The 21,271-nt window shown below is 42.4% G+C and overlaps 2 protein-coding genes and 2 pseudogenes across 3 annotated transcripts in view; 3 read left to right on the plus strand and 1 right to left on the minus strand.

Annotated features, from left to right (window-relative positions):
• EVA1A (eva-1 homolog A, regulator of programmed cell death) overlaps nt 1–21,271 on the minus strand; it is a 477,272-nt gene that overhangs the window by 304,360 nt on the left and 151,641 nt on the right. The window lies entirely within an intron of this gene.
• LOC148534186 (serine/threonine-protein kinase SBK1-like) lies at nt 70–13,777 on the plus strand. The gene is made up of 6 exons (XM_088467186.1): nt 70–187; nt 817–1,019; nt 1,460–2,221; nt 3,715–3,958; nt 4,268–4,322; nt 13,726–13,777. The coding sequence occupies exons 1-6, from the start codon at nt 70–72 to the stop codon at nt 13,775–13,777; spliced, it is 1,434 nt and encodes a 477-aa protein (XP_088323312.1).
• On the plus strand, nt 13,779–15,951 carry LOC148534187 (serine/threonine-protein kinase SBK1-like; annotated as a pseudogene).
• Nucleotides 16,577–20,934, plus strand: LOC148534188 (serine/threonine-protein kinase SBK1-like; annotated as a pseudogene).

The raw sequence follows: 21,271 nt of genomic DNA on the forward strand, positions 1-21,271 counted from the left end.
TGTCTTGTATTTACAGATCTGAGTCTAACCTCTGAGGAAAGGATTCGTGCTATTATCTTCTAGATTAAGATGGAAGCCACTCAGGATTTCCAGATCCAGAGGGCCGTGGAAGATGACTTTTACGTTTTGAAGTATCTGGGCCAAGGGACTTATGGTGAAGTTGTGATGGCTCGTGAGAGAACAACAGGTAAAAGCCCATAGCCTTAAAGTGGCAGTTCTAGAAAGATTTCACTGATCAAGTATGTCCTATAATATATTTAAAAAGTGGCTACTGCTTAATGTGTTTGTCTTTAGAAGTGTTACTACCTTTTTTGATCAGTAACTTTCTGTTGCAAGTGTTGGTACAGATGTGACTTTTTTGGATTAGATAGTAGGGAAAATGATGAGAATGTGTCCTACAAAATCTACTGCTAGGCAGTGCTGAGCATCCCACGTGTCTAGGGATGCCACAAGCTGTGGCCAAAACAGTAGTTATTTGGACATCTCCATGATTCATCAGAGGGAGTCTCTAGGACTGCATGTGCAGTCCTGGAGCCCATAAAAGGCAATAAAAAGAGGTAGCTAGAGGGGGCACAGCCTTGACAGAATCCAAGGAGGGAGGGGGTGGCAACCTAATATTGCGCCCAAGGGTGGCCTGACACCTATATCCACTGCTGCTACTAAGAGATGGCTTCCACAAATACAGGATAAGTGTGTGGATTGGGGGTGTTTATGAAAATGGTTGTAGACCGGTTACGTTGATTACTGGGAGTTAGATGTCATATACAAAAGATTTGCCTCTGTGTCTCAATCAATTGTACTTTTTTTTCTATTTAGGTAAAACGGTCGCCCTAAAGCTAGTCGGGAAGGGACGATCCCCACAGACCGCTTTCTTCCATGAGCTCTGCGTGTCCATCTACCTCTCCAGCTACGAAGGGATCATCTCTACTCAGCCCACCTTCATTAATTCTGCTGACCATTACGTTCTAATCCAGGAGCTGGCACCCGCCGGATCCCTCCATTCCCTCATACAGCGCGGTGTAAGTAAAAGCAAGCTAAACATTGTATTTATATTTTAATATGAGAATTGAGTGTTGCATAATAAATAACACCCACTATTAAACTTGTATCAGGGTAACTCATACAGGTCAAAATATGAACCAAGGAATGTTCAGGAGTACATATCGTTTAACAAGTTTTAAAAACATTAAATAATATGGTCATGGTTGGGTATAAATTGGTTTATTATATTTGTAATATGAGGATGAAGACTAAATTCAAAGTCACAATCTTTTCCTGTAGTTTTGCTCATAACCTAACTTACCACCTACAAGCCAACACCCCATAAAGCAGTAAAAGGCTATTTCAGACCATATTAACGATTCATAATATTTACCAACTAAATATTTAATGAAGAAGTCCATAAAATGTGTTTTTCCTGTCATATATATCTCTAAAACTACATTTACTCTATTTTCAGGTTGGTATTCCAGAAGAAATGGTGAAACGTTGTGCAGTACAGCTGACCAGAGCTCTAGAATACATGCACAGCAAAGCACTGGTGCACAGGGACCTGAAACCAGATAATGTGCTACTAATGGACAAAGAATGCTACCACATTAAGCTGAGTGATTTTGGATTAACTCAGCTGGCAGGTACCCTCGTTCCAATCATGTCACCCATCATACCTTACATGTCACCGGAACTCTGTGACTTGAAACAAGGCGAGTTCCTACTCTTGGATGCTAGCATTGATGTCTGGGCCCTCGGTGTGGTTCTCTTTGTGGCATTCACTGGAAACTATCCATGGAAAAGGGCTGTGGCTGAAGATCCAGTATACCAAGAGTTCATTTCCTGGCAAAGTGCCGTACAGCATATTCCACCTCCAACATGCTGGCAGAAATTCAGTAGGAAGGCTCGGGACTTGTTCCACGTTCTGCTCTCCAAAGATCCCACCATCCGGAATCCAGTCGGTGTTGTCCACAATCATCTTGACTTTCAATGGGCAGTTGAGGAAATTCACCAGGAAACCATAGAGGTTGTGGTTGAAGAAGAAGACCTTGAAATGCGAGACTATGAGGGCCATGTCCTCATAACAGAAGAGGAATATATTATCATGGAAAACCTCAAAGATCAGGAATATATCATTGTTAGCTACACCTCAGAGGAAACTGTTTCTAATTCCAGCACCTCAACCTTGATGCTCTGGACAGACAACAATAGCCTTCACCTTGGCTCAGAGGTAGAGATTGCCTGACCGTATCAATTTAAGAGATGGTGGTAGATGGACTTCCACTAGGGGAAAAAACTATTTAAAAGCCAATGCACGCTATTACTAGTCTAAGCATATTATCTGCTGTTAATTAGAATTGTGGATGTGACTATTTAACCTATAATTTGCAACGCCAATGATTTTAGAGATTGTTTCACAGTCACCAAATCAAACTGCAAGTACGCCAGCAGCTGGGACTAAGGAAACACTTGGCATGGCTCAAGACCACTGCTGATGACCCAGGCAAGAGCCAGCCCTCAGTGACTGGAGAGAGCAAGAAGTAGGATTCTTCTACCAAAGAGGCAACGGAGTGATGGTGAGCCTGGAACAGGACAACCAAATGGGTGAAATTTCTCTATTCTGTTCTGTTTATTGTAATACTATAGTCAGTGGATAGTGGGAAATTATTATACACCATTGTGGCTGAGATATATGGTAACTGATTACCACACAGCTTGGTTTATGATCCTAACAACTTATTTACAAAAAAATAAATAAAAAAAACAAATTATAAGTCCTCCACTGTTAACCAGTTCAAGACTGCCTTTGTCTCTTTCACATATTTCACTATCTTCTTCCCCATGTGACATCAGACTTTAGACAATCTCTCTCTCTCTCTCTCTGCTCTCATCTCTCTATTTTAAAGTCTATTTACATTAACAAGTGGCATCCTCTCTCTAAAACATCTGGTTCAGGTTCTCCATAGCTCTCTGTGACATCTGACTATAGATAATCTCCCTCTCTCTGTGTGTGATCCCTCCAGCTAGGCCGTCTCTCCCTGGCTGTAACTCCTAACTCAAGACTGTCTTCTCTTCCTCCCTGTAGGTCTCGCGACCAGAATCAGCAGCGAGCACGGTCCGAAGTATCCAGCCCAGGACATTTATAATTAGTGGTAAAATACACATACCTTGTAAGGGGTACACCAGATAGACACATCATCAACTTCATTGTATACAGACAATATAAAATATAACCATACCGCAATACATAAGATAGTTACATCATAGCTACATCATTGTATTCTTTTTTTGCACATAAACCTTAACCATAATCATAACCACACTACATAAAAAGGTAAGCACTAGATTATTTTATCTCTGTACTATATATCTGAAAATGGAGGTGGTGAGTCCATAAATCGTAGCAGCTCCCGTACCAATGCCCCAGTGAATTATCTTAAGCACAACGCATCTCCATTTATACCTTTTCCTATAGTATTCATCCTGACATAACTTTAAAACGGTCTACTACAACCTATGATGATTTAGATTTTATGGCTACTGACAACCAGTGACATTCATTTGGAAGGAACTCTGCAAGCTAACACCTATAAAGCAGTAAAAGGCTATTTCAGACCATATTAACGATTCATAATATTTACCAACTAATTATTTCATAAAGTAGTCCGTAAAATGTGTTTTCCCTGCCATATATACCTCTAAAATTATTTACTCTATTTTCAGGTTGGTATTCCGGAAGAGATTGTTAAACGTTGTGCGGTACAGCTGACCAGGGCTCTAGAATACATGCACAGCAAAGCACTGGTGCATAGGGACCTGAAACCAGATAATGTGCTACTAATGGACAAAGAATGCTACCACATTAAGCTGAGTGATTTTGGATTAACTCAGCTGGCAGGTACCCTCGTTCCATCCATGTCACCCATCATACCTTACATGTCACCGGAACTCTGTGACTTGAAACAAGGTGAGTTCCTACTCTTGGATGCTAGCATTGATGTCTGCCTCTGTCTTTCACTCCAGACCATATTTCACTATCTTCCTCCCCATGTGACATCAGACTTTAGACAATCTCTCTCTCTGCTCTCATCTCTATTTTAAAGTCTATTTACTTTAACAAGTGGCATCCTCTCTCTATAACATCTGCTTCAGGTTCTCCATAGCTCTCTGACATCTGACTATAGATAATCTCCCTCTCTGTGTGATCCCTCCAGCTAGGCTCTCTCTCCCTGGCTGTAACTCCTAACTCAAGACTGTCTTCTCTTCCTCCCTGTAGGTCTCGTGGCCAGCATCAGCAGTGAGCACAGTCCGACGTATCCAGCCCAGGACATGTAGATGAGAACCGTCACTTCATATACAATAATAAATATAAAAATTGTTTTAATTCTAATATATTTATCACTTTTCCAAAAATGTTGTTATTTGTATTTTTATTAAGTAGTATTATAGTGAGCTGAACAAATATTTGTGTATACACACATATGGGTGAGATGTCTCAGCATGCCCTATAATTCATACCTAATACTGGTCATAATACTGTACAGATATACTATATATGTATGTGTGTGTATATATATATATATATATATATATATATATATATATTTATTAGGGATGTGCAGGCTCGGATAGGTTCGAGTTTGCACGCTGAGTTCGGATTTTTCCCTCCATCCAGGAAAAGTCCAGGAATGATGATGTTTGTCCATGCAAGATGACGTTTTGCCTCTTTCTGAGTTCCTTTTTTTTGGAGGGAAAAATCCGGACTCAGCAGAATATATATATATATATATATATACACCAAAAAGTAAAGAGCATGATTTAGAGGGGCAGAAACTTAAAAAATATACTGATGAAAACGGATATCACTCCCATGCTACAACAACACATAGGAACTACATACAAAAAACCGGGATGCTATAGATGCGCATCATGCGTTACCTGTGGATACCTGGACCCAGGGCCACATTTCTTTCATCCTCATACGGGTAAAAAATTCAACATCAAGCATGTATATTTGTTGACTTGTCCGTGCGGTTTAAGTTACGTCGGCCAAACAACGCGAATGTTTAAGGAGCGCATGGCCGTACATTGCTCCTCTATTAAATTAGCGCTCCAAGGAAGAGAATCCGACCAGCCTGTGGCGAGGCATTTTAAGGAGGCAAATCATCAACTTGCCAGTTTGAAATACAAAATAATCGATCACGTTCCCCCGTTGAAGTTGGGAGGGGATCGAGCTAATAAACTTCTGCGTATGGAGTCTAAATGGATTTCTGTCTTAGAAACTATTCATCCAAAAGACCTAAATGATAAAATTATGTGGTCCGCCTTTTTGTAAAGTCCCTTGTTTGTGACAATAACTATGGGACGTGGGGGTTTTTTCTTAATTTTTTCTTAATTTTTTTTGTTTTCCTTAATGTTGCCTTCAATTGTTCTTCATAGTGTTTACTGTCCTTGAGGTGTCCCACATTCACTGTTGAAGTGTAGTGAGTGAGGCAAAGTAATATACAATAATACAAAACATACTGTGTTTCAGTATTAATTACATATTCATATATAGACATCTGTCTGCAGGTGTATCCAGTTACTAGTTGTAACTCATATCGTTATTATTAAGCAATATAGGGTTAGTTTATTTGTTCATAGTTAGTCCTATTGGTGATCTGTTTGGATTATATGTTTTGACACTTATCCATGCGATTTCCTCTCTCCCCACAGCCGCGGCACTGAACATGGTTGCTATGCAAAAGGTTCAGTATCGGGACCCGACAGCGTCCCTGGTTACCATCCCAGAATGCTTTGCGCCAGATCCCAGGTTGATGACGTCGGAGTCCCGCGCCGCGTCGTCTGTGTGAGTACGAGAAGCGCTGCACTATACAATGTGTATGTATTCTATATAAAGGTAAGCACTTCTCACTGTTGTACATTTTTCACTTCTGCACCCTGATGACAAAGCCGTTCCGGCTTTGAAACGTCGGCTCAATAAATCATGCTTTTTACTTTTTGATACAAGTCCAGATGAGTGCCGCCTCCTTCTCTATGAAAGATTGTGTGATGTGCGATTGCGGAGAAAGCTATAATATATATATATATATATATATATATATATATACACACACACACAGTCAGGTGCATAAATATTGGGACATTGACAGAATTTTCAGATTTTGGCCTCTATTCACCACCACAATGGTTTTAAAATGAAACAAACAAGATGTGCTTTAACTGCAGACTTTCAGATTTAATTTGAAGGTAATTACATCCAAATCGGGTGAACGGTGTAGGAATTACAACAGTTTCAATATGTGCCTTACACTTTTTAAGGGGCCAAAAGTAATGGGACTATCAACTCAAAAGCTATTTCATGGACAGATGTGGGCTATTCCCTCGTTATTTCATTATCAATTAAGCAGGTAAAAGGTCTGGAGTTGATTCTAGGTGTTACATTTGCATTTGGAATCAGTTGCTGTCAACTCTCAATATGAGATCCAAAGAGCTGTCACTATCAGTGAAGCAAGCCATCATTAGGCTGAAAAATCAAAACAAACCCATCAGAGAAATAGGAAAAACATTAGGTGTGGCCAAATCAACTGTTTGGAACATTCTTAAAAAGAAAGAACGCACCGGAGAGCTCAGCAACACCAAAAGACCCGGAAGACCATGGAAAACAACTGTGGTGGATGACAAAAGAATTATTTCCCTGGTGAAGAAAAACCCCTTCACAACAGTTGGCCAAATCAAGAACACTCTCCAGGAGGTAGATGTATATGTGTCAAAGTCAACAATCAAGAGAAGACTTCACAAGAGTGAATATAGAGGGTTCACCACAAGATGCAAACATTGGTGAGCCACAAAAACAGGAAGACCAGATTAGAGTTTGCCAAACAACATCTAAAAAGCCATTACAGTTCAACATCCTATTGACAGATGAGACAAAGATCAACTTGTACCAGAGTGATGGGAAGAGAAGAGAAGGAAAGGAACTGCTCATGATCCAAAACATACCACCTCATCAGTGAAGCATGGTGGTGGTAGTGTCATGGCGTGGGCATGTATGGCTGCCAATGGAACTGGCTCCCTTGTATTTATTGACGATGAATGAATTCTGAAGTGTTTCGGGCAATATTATATGCTCATATTCAGTCAAATGCTTCAGAACTCATTGGACGGCGCTTCACAGTGCAGATGGACAATGACCCGAAGCATACTGCAAAACCAACCAAAGAGTTTTTTAAGGCTAAAAAGTGGAATGTTATGCAATGGCCAAGTCAATCCCCTCACCTGAATCCAATTGAGCATGCATTTCACTTGATGAAGACAAAACTGAAGGGAAAATGCCACAAGAACAAGCAGGAACTGAAGACATTTGCAGTAGAGGCCTGGCAGAGCATCACCAGGGATGAAACCCAGCGTCTGGTGATGTCTATGTGTTCCAGACTTCAGGCTGTAATTGCCTGCAAAGTGAAAGTTAGATTTAGGATTTAGGATTGTTTAGTTTGTCCCATTACTTTTGGCCCCTTAAAAAGTGGGAGGCACATATAGAAACCATTGTAATTCCAACACCGTTCACCTGATTTGGATGTATTTAGCCTCAAATTAAATCTGAAAGTCTGCAGTTAAAGCACATCTTGTTGGTTTCATTTCAAAGCCATTGTGGTGGTGAATAGAGGCCAAAATATGAAAATTCTGTCAATGTCCCAATATTTATGCACCTGACTGTGTATATATATATATATATATATATATATATATATATATATTATTATAGCTTTGTCCGCAATCGCACACTGTCTGAGAAAACAGTCATTCAGGCAAATTTCTTGAATCAAATGGATTTAACCATTTTTATCCGTTGTCCGGTGTTTGGGAGCAAACATCTGATTGTCATTCACTCCTATACGTTACCAGATTTTTATGCCAAATAGTTGGCTGGTTGGAAAGAGCATCTCTACAGTAGGTGAGTGGCCAGCATAAGTGTTTGCTAATTAAAACTCAGACTGTGAATCACAATCAATAAATCCACAGGACAGCTTTGCAATATCTTCCTTTATGAGAAATAACACTACAATAGGTTGAAGACATAAATAAGAGCTAGTAGCAAAATGGTCTTCCATAACTCAAGAAATAAAAACCCAACAAAATAAAAGTGTGATTTACCAACTCTTATTTTGATCAAAGCATGTAAGCTTGCAGCCTAATGTCAGAGGCAGGAGTGTATCTAGGTATTTGAAGGCCCCATAATAAAAGTGTGTAAGGGCCCCTATGTACCACTCAATGGTGTAAAATATATATAACACATGTAACTGTGACAAGGAAGATGCCCCCCCCCCCTCAGCCGCACCCCTTGCACCTATGGTAGTAACGGCCAAGGATCTTCATTATTTGCAAGTCCTGTGTCCTCAGTCCAATTCTTATCTTGATATCTGTTCTCACTTGTGGGGGTTACCCTAAAAATCAGGAGCCTCCCGTGACTTCCGGGAGTGTAGGCAAGTATGCGTTAGTGTGCTGGAGAACAGTGGCAATTTTCTTTATCACCTATCTTCCTTAGTCTTCTCCCCATTATCTCCAAGGGGCTGTGCCCAGTCTCAGGGTGATTGCTACACTTTTCAAGGAGTCAGGGAGATTATCACTATATAAGTTAGAGTTGGCAAATATGACATGCAGCGTTATTAATAGCCTCAACTCTATAATGTGTCTCTGAAAATTAAGAAAACAGCATTGTGTTATATATTATTGGTATAGCAATGACTAACCAACCTGGTTTTGCCTTAGAACAAATTGCTGCTTTATATCTAGTGGCCACATTCCCGATATCTTGCTGCTGAACCCAATTTGCAGTCCATTACATTTGGGCCCATGTCCTACACACAAACCCACGAGCCAGCCACCTCACCACGCTGCACTTCATATTTACACTAAATACACTAGTAGCGTTGCCTGGGCAATCACTTATTTCTGTCGATGCTTGAAAACTTGTCTTGATTTATGTGCTCTAAACACAGCAGTTGCTTTTAATTCTAACATTAAATCAAATTAACTAAACTTATAACAAGCTTTTGGACATTTTTGTAAGATGGTGTCCAGCTGACAACTCTGTATGACCACCCCGTGTATCACACCTGCTCAAGGCTACAGGTGCCCACTTGCTGTCATTTTGCATACAGGTATTTAACAACTGGGTGACATTGCAGTGTGTGTGTATTACAAATACAGTCTATCCCCTAATAATGATTTTCTGAAATTAAGAGGATAATTTTTCCCAGGATGATGGAAAGATAACTGCTGTCAGGCTGTGTGTGTGGTGTGGTGAGCGTTTGCTGACGGGCCGCATTGGAGCCACAAGGGATCCAGGTATATGTGACCAAATAGACCAATAATTCTATCACTCAACTTGTGTGTGTAGCCACCTTACCTTCCAGGCATGGTAGTATCTTATCTGAGCATGACACAGACACAGCAGGGGTCTATTGCAGGACAAATAATTAAATCTAAATAATGAGGGGATAATTTTGCGATGTATAGCCCATAGGCTAAAGCAGCACAACGCCATCTTTACATGACATTAGCTGCGGGGGCCAAGCTCCGGAATTAATCTGACAGCATGGCATCCCCTATAGAAACCTATGGGAGCTGCAGCTGATGTCGGAAACAGAGAGACATAATACATCTGGGTGATACTAAATATTTGTGGATATCCCCCAAAAACGTTTATTTTCTGGTTATATCACACAAATATTTAATGACAAATGGGCCCCTAAGAGCCAGATATATCATGAAGAAGAAATTCCTATTACCAATAGTTTTATGCTGATGAATTGGGCAGCGCAGGTCTCCGGGAATCTCTCTCTCCTGCTCCCCCTCTCCTCCCACCAGGCGTCCCCCCAGCATTTATATATACCCTAATTCCATGTTTTATCAGCTGTCTGACATATCTGTGTACTGTAACATTATCACTGTGTGGCAATAAAACATGGTACGTAGGCCTGATGCAGAGATGGACGCTAATGCAATCGCAGCTGCCATTTTGTACGCAACACAGCTGTAAAATCATGCTAATGGTTGCAAATCTTACCCAAGCATAGGGATGCCCACTGCTGCCTTCTCATATGCGTAAACATTGCTAACATCGACACACATCCAATGGCCATCTTGCCCTTGCTGCAGGTCTGACCATTATTAGGAGAAAAGTGTTATATTATTATTTTATTAATGTATCCAAGTGTGTAAAATCAGGGGTGGTTTAAGTGATGAGGGGGCACACATGAAGCCTGCGGGCGGGTCCCCTCTTTCCCGGCAGCACAGTATACTCAGGCTTTTTGCCTGCGCACAGGTCTCCGGGAACATGGCGCCCATGCTGTTTCCAGAGACTTTTCTACTGCATATGCGCCAGGCTTGCCTACCCTCCTGATTTGGCCGGAAGCCTCCCGATTTTCGGGTGCCGCTCCCAGCACCCCGGAAAGGCAGGCAACCCTCCTGGAAGCCTGTGACCCTCCCGACCTCCCCCCTTAAAAACTAGAAACCCCCGCAAGTGGGGGGGCTGGTGACGCGATTCGCGCTGAAATGCGTCATCGTGGCCCCGCCCCCTGCTTCACAATGCCAAAAATAACGGCATTGTGAAGAGGGGCGGAGCCACAATGATGCAATCGTGCAGAGGGCAGAATGGGAAATATTTTCACAGCGATCGCGGGTCCCCGTGTAGGGGGCAAGGTTTAATGATGCAATTCTCAGTGAATTGCGTAATTTAGCACAGCCCCTATTTAAATTTAAGCCAGTCACGTCAATTTGCCATCAAGGGGCGGGCTTAATGACGCAACCCATCAGGCCCCGCCCCCATCACAACCCACCTGCTTCTCCTACCAAGGCTTCTCCCTGGGAGGAGAAGCCAAAGGTAGGCAACTATGATGTGATGTCATGATGTAAGGAAGATGGGGCCACCACTGGGACCAGAAAGCCCCCAGCACAGCCTAAGGACATGTAGGGCGTCTCTCCACCAGATCCGCTAGGTGTAGCTCCAGGCACCCTGCAAGCCAAATACAGGTGCCATCCCCTTGGCCTTGCACCCTCAGTTGTGGCACTGTTCACCCATAGTTACTGCCCTGGCAGACAGTAAATGTCCTAATAATTAATTTTAATTAACTTTCTGCCACAAATCAATACATCTACTAGTTTTGCTATTTCTGTAAAATATCTGTGTAATGTAACTTTCTGTGGTACCCCCAAGTTTGTGTCAAAATGGGGTACCCCACTTTTTCAAAAGGGTCTCACCCCCATAACTAGGGGTATAATGTCTAAAGCAGCCCATAGACTTGTATTGCAGGGCTGCTGAACTTTCAGTGACTCCTCTCATCTCCCTGAGGCTGCTGAGCCTGCGCAGCCCAGGGACCAGATTGTACAGCTGGCCAGCAACCCAGGAACCCGGGAAAATGACCCCCCATTGATTGGCCCCTTGAGTTGTAGGCAAAGGACCCAAGGGGTGGGGTTATTCTAGTGGCCCCTGACCAATAGGGCTGTGATCTGCGAATAAAAACTGGGAGCACAAGCCCGGACTGAGTAACGGAGTGAGCTGCCGGGCTGAGGAGAGACCAGGCTGGGTTGCTGAATGCGGACAGCGCTGCTATCACAGGCAAGGAAATTGGATTGCAGGGACTGAGTGCGTGATGCTGGACGTGCCACCATCTAGGAAAGTGCCAACAGAGGGTATTAATGTCTGCCGGACTCCTCACACATCACTGCCACTTTCCTGCTACTCAGCTGAATTCTGCTGTCTGGATCCATTGCCGTGGAGACCGCTGCCGCAGAGGAGCCTGCCTGCCATGGGTAGAGCCCTGCTGAGGACCCCAGGGGTGGATGGCTCCCCCAAAGATTGCCTGACTAAGGGTTCTGCTGCTGAGCGCTGCTGCTGGGGAGTGTCCGCTTGTAGGAGCCGCCGTGGAGAGGGTTCCGCTGCCGTTGACTGGGGGAGTGCTGCTGCCACTTAGGAGGATCGCTGCAAGGGGAGGAGAGGCCGTGACCATCGAGGACCCCTGGAGTTGTAGAGCTGCCCCCGCTGTTCCCGGATCGCCAGTGAAGAGGAGCGCCTGAAGACGACGACGCCCGGAGGAACTGCGCTGGAGGGACCAGCCGAGGATGACCCCTGGAGAAGACCCCTGATGTGGACCCCGTGCCTGGAAGAGGAGTGAGTATGATGCTGCCGCAGGGGACAAGACACCATGGAGAAGCTGTGCCTGCAAAACCCCAGGAGGATCTGTGGATCTTTTGGGAGTGCTGTCCCACTGACTGCTCCCAAGCCAAGGATTCCTGCCAGGAAAGGCTCAAATACTGTGTTTAAACTATTGCAAGTTGCCGGTGAACTACTGTTTTTCAGCATAGCCTGTGTGTTTATCTATTTTTCCCAGCATAGGGCTCAAGTATCAGCAAGGACTGTCTTTAATTGCTACATTCTGCTGATGAATTGCTAGGACTAGCATAGTTTGGGCGGAATTCAATTGTTTCCAGCCCAAATCGCGCCAGATGGAGCTATTCGATTGTTGCTCCTGTCAGGCGCGATCAACTGCCAGCGCTCCATTTCAGCTCGCAGCCCAAGAGGGGTGCGAGCTGAAATCGGCGAAAAGTGACCTGTTTGGGTGCCAAACGGCACTTTTCGCGATCGCGCCCAGCACTTTGGTTGGTGTTAGCCAATTTACGCGGCTAAACCACCACTTTGGGCGCGAAAAGCTGGAACAATTGAATAGCGGCTTGCGATCTCCCGTCCCTTTAGACAGGAGATCCGGGCCGCGAAAACAATTGAAATCCACCCTTTGTGTTTTCCCAGGATTCCTCACTTCTTCAAAAAGATTTGTAACAACTCTGTTTCCTGTAGTAGACCTTTATTGCCAGCTGGGGTCACGGGTAGAGGACAGGGAGGTTTTACGTAATTACATTGATATTGAAAGCTGTGAGTTTGTATTCTGTCCATGGTACATTTTATACTGCTGTTATTGACTCATAAAAATAAAACTGCGTTGTTCCTTCTGGTCTGGTCACTGTGTCTGCAGATAGGGGAAATTACTAAGGCTTGCCTCTCTGTCACGGTGTGTCCTATCTTAGCTACGGGGAGGTCAGCCACCGAACACACCTGAACCTGGTGCTAGTGGTGCATCATTATAGAAATTTCCAGAGCACCACATTTCTGTACATCACATTTGAAAACATTTTGTGATCTAGATCAACTGCATCAAAACATTCATACAGTGGTTTCCTTGGCCATAATAAATCATTGTGATTTAGGGAGGGATGTACTAAGCATGAAAATGCGGCCAAAACTCAGAAAATACTGTTTATGGAGATTTGGCGACATTTCCATATGTACCAAGCTCCAGAATGTGATACATTGCAGAGGCTGGACCCGGTGGGTAACGCCACCTATTATTCACAATCACCAGATTAAGGATTGGTAATATGTGAACAGGATTAATTGGTAACCCTGTGAGTGCCCTAGTTTAGGAATATTCTTTTTCTTTGTTTTTGTTTCTTACAGTATGACTATATTCCTGGGAGCACCCCCTCATGAATTATATCTATTAACAAGATAAGATATAGGAGGATAGGGCTACATATACATTGTGAGTTGGTTTGTGTGGATAAAATTATTCTATGGTTGCTGAAACCCATCTCTGCCTGATGCCCTACTGCTTAGGTAAGTTCACATAACATTCTCTAACATTTCATCTTAAAATATTTTTTGTCTTGTATTTACAGATCTGAGTCTAACCTCCGAGTAAAGGACTCGTGCTATCATCTTCTAGATTAAGATGGAAGCCACTCAGGATTTCCAGATCCAGAGGGCTGTGGAAGATGACTTTTACGTTTTGAAGTATCTGGGCCAAGGAACTTATGGTGAAGTTGTGATGGCTCGTGAGAGAACAACAGGTAAAAGCCCATAGCCCTAAATTGTCAGTTCTAGAAAGATTTCACTAATCAAGTTTGTCCCATAATATATTTAATAAGTGGCTACTGCTTAATGTGTTTGTCTTTAGAAGTGTTACTACCTTTTTTGCTCAGTAACTTTCCATTGCAAGTGTTAGTATAGATGTGACTTTTTTGGATTAGATAGTAGGGAAAATGATGATAATGTGTCTACAAAAACTACTGCTAGGCAGTGCTAAGCATCCCACGTGTCTAGGGACGCCACAAGCTGGGGCCAAAACAGAAGTTATTTGGACATCTCCATGATTCATCAGAGGGAGTCTCTAGGACAGGCGCATGTGCAGTCCTGGAGCCCATAAAAGGCAATAAAAATAGATAGCTAGAGGGGGCACAGCCTTGACAGAATCCAAGGAGGGAGGGGGTGGCAACCTAATATTGCACCTAAGGGTGGCCTGACACCTATATCCACTGCTGCTGCTAAGAGATGCTTCCACAAATGCAGGAAAAGTGTGTGGATTGGGGGGTGCTTATGAAAATGGTTGTAGACAGGTTACGTTGTTTTATGGGAGTTAGATGTCATTTACAAAAGATTTGACTCTCAATTGTACTTTTTTTTTCTATTTAGGTAAAATGGTCGCCCTAAAGCTAGTCGGGAAGGGCCGATCCCCACAGACCGCTTTCTTCCATGAGCTCTGTGTGTCCATCTACCTCTCCAGCTACGAAGGGATCATCTCTACTCAGCCCACCTTCATTAATTCCCCTGACCATTACGTTCTAATCCAGGAGCTGGCACCCGCCGGATCTCTCCATTCCCTCATACAGCGCGGTGTAAGTAAAAAGCAAACAGAACATTTTATTTATATTTTAATGTGAGAATTGAGTGTTGCATAATAAATAACACCCACTATTACACTTGTATCAGGGTAACTCATACGTGTCAAAATATGAACCAAGGAATGTTCAGGAGTACTGTACATATCGTTTAACAAGTTTTAAAAACATTAAATAATATGGTCATGGTTGGGTATAAATTGGATTATTATATTTGTACTATGAGGATGAAGACTAAATTCAAAGTCACAATCTTTTCCTGTAGTTTTCCTCCTAACATAACTTACCACCTGCAAGCCAACATCCCCCATACAGCAGTAAAAGGCTATTTCAGACCATATTAATGGTTCATAATATTTACCAATTAAATATTTAATGAAGAAGTCCATAAAATGTGTTTTTCCTGCCATATCTATCTCTAAAATTATACTTACTCTATTTTCAGGTTGGTATTCCAGAAGAGATGGTGAAACGTTGTGCGGTACAGCTGACCAGAGCTCTAGAATACATGCACAGCAAAGCACTGGTGCACAGGGACCTGAAACCAGATAATGTGCTACTAATGGACAAAGAATGCTACCACATTAAGATGAGTGATTTTGGATTAACTCAGCTGGCAGGTACCCTCGTTCCATTCATGTCACCCATCATACCTTACATGTCACCGGAACTCTGTGACTTGAAACAAGGCGAGTTCCTACTCTTGGATTCTAGCATTGATGTCTGGGCCCTCGGTGTGCTTCTCTTTGTGGCATTCACTGGAAACTATTCTTGGAAAAGGGCTGTGGCTGAAGATCCAGTATACCAGGAGTTCATTTCTGGCAAAGTGCCGTACAGCATATTCCAACTCCAACATGCTGGCAGAAATTCAGTAGGAAGGCTCGGGACTTGTTCCACGTTCTGCTCTCCAAAGATCCCACCATCCGGAATCCAGTCGGGGTTGTCCACAATCATCTTGACTTTCAATGGGCAGTTGAGGAAATTCCTCAGGAAACCATAGAGGTTATGGTTGAAGAAGAAGACCTTGAAATGAGAGACTATGAGGGCCATGTCATCATAATAGAGGCGGAAGAGGAATATATTATCGTGGAAAACCTCAGTGATCAGGAATATATCATTGTTAGCTACACCTCAGAGGAAACTGTTTCTAATTCCAGCACCTCAACCTTGATGCTCTGGACGGACAACAGCAGCCTTCACCTTGGCTCAGAGGTAGAGATTGCCTGACCGTATCAAGATGGTGGTAGATGGACTTCCACTAGGGGAAAAAACGATTTAAAAGCCAATGCACGCTATTACTAGTCTAAAGCTGGCCACACACTAGACCAACTTACATCCAACCAGCCAACTTGTTGATTGGTTGGAATGAAAATCTGGTAAGGAATGGGAGTAAATGACAATCAGCTATTTGCTCCTAAATGCCAGAAAACAGATGAAAATGGTCGTTCAGACATGTTTGTTAAATGTTTGAACTAAATAATTTGTCCATTTTCCGGCATTTGGGAGCAAATAACATTGTCATTTGCTTGCATTCCTTACCAGATTTTCATTCCAACCAATCAACTAGTTGGCTGGTTGGATGAAAGTTGGTCTAGTGTGTGGCCAGCTTAAGCATATTATCTGCTGTTAATTGGAATTGTGGATGTGACTATTTACCCTACAATTTGCCACGCCAATGATTTTGGAGATTGTTTCACAGTCACCAAATCAAACAGCAAGGATGCCAGCAGCTGGGTCTAAGGAAACACTATGCATGGCTCAAGACCATTGCTGATGACCCAGACCAGAGCGAGCCCTCAGTGACTGGAGAGAGCAGGAAGTAGGATTCTTCTGTCATAGAGGCATCGGAGTGATGGCGAGCCTGGAACAGAACAACCAAATGGGTGAGATTTATCCATTCTGTTCTGTTTATTGTAATACTATAGTCAGTGGATGGTGGGAAATGATTATACCATTGTGGCTGAGATATATGGTAACCGATTACCACACAGCTTGGTTTATGATCCTAACTACTTATTTACAAAAAAATAAAAAAAACAAATTATAACTCCTCCACTGTTAACCATTTCAAGACTGCCTCTGTCTTTCACTCCAGACCATATTTCACTATCTTCCTCCCTATGTGACATCAGACTTTAGACAATCTCTCTCTCTGCTCTCATCTCTCTATTTTAAAGTCTATTTACTTTAACAAGTAACATCCTCTCTCTATAACATCTGGTTCAGGTTCTCCATAGGTCTCTGTGACATCTGACTATAGATAATCTCCCTCTCTCTCTGTTTGATATCTCCAGCTAGGACGTCTCTCCCTGGCTGTAACTCCTAACTCAAGACTGTCTTCTCTTCCTCCCTGTAGGTCTCGTGACCAGAATCAGCAGCGAGCACAGTCCGAAGTATCCAGCCCGGGACATGTAGATGAGAACCGTCACTTCATATACAATAATAAATATAAAAATTGTTTTAATTCTAATATATTTATCACTTTTCTAAAAATTTCATAATTTGTATTTTTATTAAGCAGTATTATAGTGAGCTGAAATACACACATATGGGTAATATGTCTCAGAATTAAAACATAATACTGGTCTATACTGTACAGACATACTATATATGTATGTATGTATGTGTATGTATATTTATTTTATAAATATTATAGCTTTGCCCGCACACACACTGTCTGACAATACAGTCAATCAGACAAATTGCTTGAATCAAATGGATTTAACCATTTTTATCCGTTGTCCTGTGTTTGGGAGCAAACATCAGATTGTCATTCCCTCCTATACGTTACCAGATTTTTATGCCAATAGTTGGCTTGTTGGAAAGAGCATCTGTACAGTAGGTGAGCGCCCAGCATAAGTGTTTGTGAATCATAGTCTGAGTTTTAATTAGCAATCAATAAATCCCCAGGACAGCTTTGCAATATCTTCCTTTATGAGAAATAACATTACAATAGGTTGAAAATATAATTAAGAGCTAGTAGTAAAATGGTCTTAAATTACTCAAGAAATAAAAACCCAACAAAATAAAAGTATGATTTATTAGTTCTTATTTTGATGAAAGCATGTAAGCTTACACTCCTGCCTCTGACATTAGAGTGTATCTAGGTATTTGAAGGCCCCATAGTAAAAGTGTGTAAGGGCCCCTATGTACCACCCAATGGTGTAAAATGTATATAACACATAACACATGTAACTGTGACAAGGAAGATGGGCCCCCCTCACCTCTGGGCCCCATAGCATCCCTTGTACCTATGGTAGTAACGGCCAAGGATCTTCATTATCTGCAAGTCCTGGGTCCTCAGTCCAATTCTTATCCTCTACATTCTTTATCAGTAATGGTTTTAATTATTAGGTCTTTATTTTGCAAGTTGGGGGTCAGTAAGTCGTCAGACCGCTCTAGTGTTCCTTCTAGCACCCTACACCTGTCACAGCCTGTGCCGTTCCTCTTTCCTGTCTGGGGTGTCTCTCTCTGCTCTGGGGCGTCTAGTACACCCTCGTCTGTATATCAGGAGTTTGTTGCATTAGCTGAGTGTGATAGAAGCACCAGAGCAGAGAGCAACACCCCAGGCAGGAAACAGGAACTGCACAGGTTGTGACAGGTACAGGGTGCTAGAAGGAAAAAAATATATAGAGAATGATTAAAAAGAAAAACAATCCCTGTAAACACACATATATCATTATTCAATATATTATGAACTGTGCAGATTAAGGGGCTTATTTATTATTTGCTTGAGGTCTGTTCCTGATTATTAATGGTTTCTTATTGCCACAATATACGGCAATAAGGAATCCTCATTCGCTTGAATGTATTATTGAGTCATTAGGACAGGGGCTCCGATAGCCTCGTTCCGGCGATCAGTAAAAGTAGAGTTTATTATAAGTGCAGCACTACACTCTCCTTCTCCTATACTATCATACTGATGAATTTGGAGGTCGCCTCCCACTAGTTTAGATTTATTAACCATTATTCATATAGCGCTGGCATATTCCGCATATTTACGTACTATTTTTATTTTATCCCCTCACTGGGAGAAACACGGAGAGGAGAGGCAGCTCGCAACTTTGGGGGGCGGGGCTCTGGTGTCATTAGGCCCTGCCCACATCGAGGCAAAATGCCAAAAGTGGTAATAGAGTAACATAGTGTTTGCAAATTCTCTTTTACAAAGGATTTTAAAAAACGGGACGGGTTTTCTATTACCAGCCCTATCACCACTTTCTAATAAATAGATCTGAGCTGGCAGAGGATCACTTCTGTACTAATTTACAGACGGTATTTAGCTTACAGTAACTTTCCATTGCAAATGTTAGTATAGATGTGACTTTTTTGGATTAGATAGTAGGGAAAATGATGATAATGTGTCTACAAAAACTACTGCTAGGCAGTGCTAAGCATCCCACGTGTCTAGGGACGCCACAAGCTGGGGCCAAAACAGAAGTTATTTGGACATCTCCATGATTCATCAGAGGGAGTCTCTAGGACAGGCGCATGTGCAGTCCTGGAGCCCATAAAAGGCAATAAAAATAGATAGCTAGAGGGGGCACAGCCTTGACAGAATCCAAGGAGGGAGGGGGTGGCAACCTAATATTGCACCTAAGGGTGGCCTGACACCTATATCCACTGCTGCTGCTAAGAGATGCTTCCACAAATGCAGGAAAAGTGTGTGGATTGGGGGGTGCTTATGAAAATGGTTGTAGACAGGTTACGTTGTTTTATGGGAGTTAGATGTCATTTACAAAAGATTTGACTCTCAATTGTACTTTTTTTTTCTATTTAGGTAAAATGGTCGCCCTAAAGCTAGTCGGGAAGGGCCGATCCCCACAGACCGCTTTCTTCCATGAGCTCTGTGTGTCCATCTACCTCTCCAGCTACGAAGGGATCATCTCTACTCAGCCCACCTTCATTAATTCCCCTGACCATTACGTTCTAATCCAGGAGCTGGCACCCGCCGGATCTCTCCATTCCCTCATACAGCGCGGTGTAAGTAAAAAGCAAACAGAACATTTTATTTATATTTTAATGTGAGAATTGAGTGTTGCATAATAAATAACACCCACTATTACACTTGTATCAGGGTAACTCATACGTGTCAAAATATGAACCAAGGAATGTTCAGGAGTACTGTACATATCGTTTAACAAGTTTTAAAAACATTAAATAATATGGTCATGGTTGGGTATAAATTGGATTATTATATTTGTACTATGAGGATGAAGACTAAATTCAAAGTCACAATCTTTTCCTGTAGTTTTCCTCCTAACATAACTTACCACCTGCAAGCCAACATCCCCCATACAGCAGTAAAAGGCTATTTCAGACCATATTAATGGTTCATAATATTTACCAATTAAATATTTAATGAAGAAGTCCATAAAATGTGTTTTTCCTGCCATATCTATCTCTAAAATTATACTTACTCTATTTTCAGGTTAGTATTCCAGAAGAGATGGTGAAACGTTGTGCGGTACAGCTGACCAGAGCTCTAGAATACATGCACAGCAAAGCACTGGTGCACAGGGACCTGAAACCAGATAATGTGCTACTAATGGACAAAGAATGCTACCACATTAAGATGAGTGATTTTGGATTAACTCAGCTGGCAGGTACCCTCGTTCCATTCATGTCACCCATCATACCTTACATGTCACCGGAACTCTGTGACTTGAAACAAGGCGAGTTCCTACTCTTGGATTCTAGCATTGATGTCTGGGCCCTCGGTGTGCTTCTCTTTGTGGCATTCACTGGAAACTATTCTTGGAAAAGGGCTGTGGCTGAAGATCCAGTATACCAGGAGTTCATTTCTGGCAAAGTGCCGTACAGCATATTCCAACTCCAACATGCTGGCAGAAATTCAGTAGGAAGGCTCGGGACTTGTTCCACGTTCTGCTCTCCAAAGATCCCACCATCCGGAATCCAGTCGGGGTTGTCCACAATCATCTTGACTTTCAATGGGCAGTTGAGGAAATTCCTCAGGAAACCATAGAGGTTATGGTTGAAGAAGAAGACCTTGAAATGAGAGACTATGAGGGCCATGTCATCATAATAGAGGCGGAAGAGGAATATATTATCGTGGAAAACCTCAGTGATCAGGAATATATCATTGTTAGCTACACCTCAGAGGAAACTGTTTCTAATTCCAGCACCTCAACCTTGATGCTCTGGACGGACAACAGCAGCCTTCACCTTGGCTCAGAGGTAGAGATTGCCTGACCGTATCAAGATGGTGGTAGATGGACTTCCACTAGGGGAAAAAACGATTTAAAAGCCAATGCACGCTATTACTAGTCTAAAGCTGGCCACACACTAGACCAACTTACATCCAACCAGCCAACTTGTTGATTGGTTGGAATGAAAATCTGGTAAGGAATGGGAGTAAATGACAATCAGCTATTTGCTCCTAAATGCCAGAAAACAGATGAAAATGGTCGTTCAGACATGTTTGTTAAATGTTTGAACTAAATAATTTGTCCATTTTCCGGCATTTGGGAGCAAATAACATTGTCATTTGCTTGCATTCCTTACCAGATTTTCATTCCAACCAATCAAC

Source organism: Taudactylus pleione, unplaced genomic scaffold, assembly GCF_031769625.1.
Source record: "Taudactylus pleione unplaced genomic scaffold, aTauple2 ptg000070l, whole genome shotgun sequence".
NCBI lineage: Eukaryota > Metazoa > Chordata > Amphibia > Anura > Myobatrachidae > Taudactylus > Taudactylus pleione.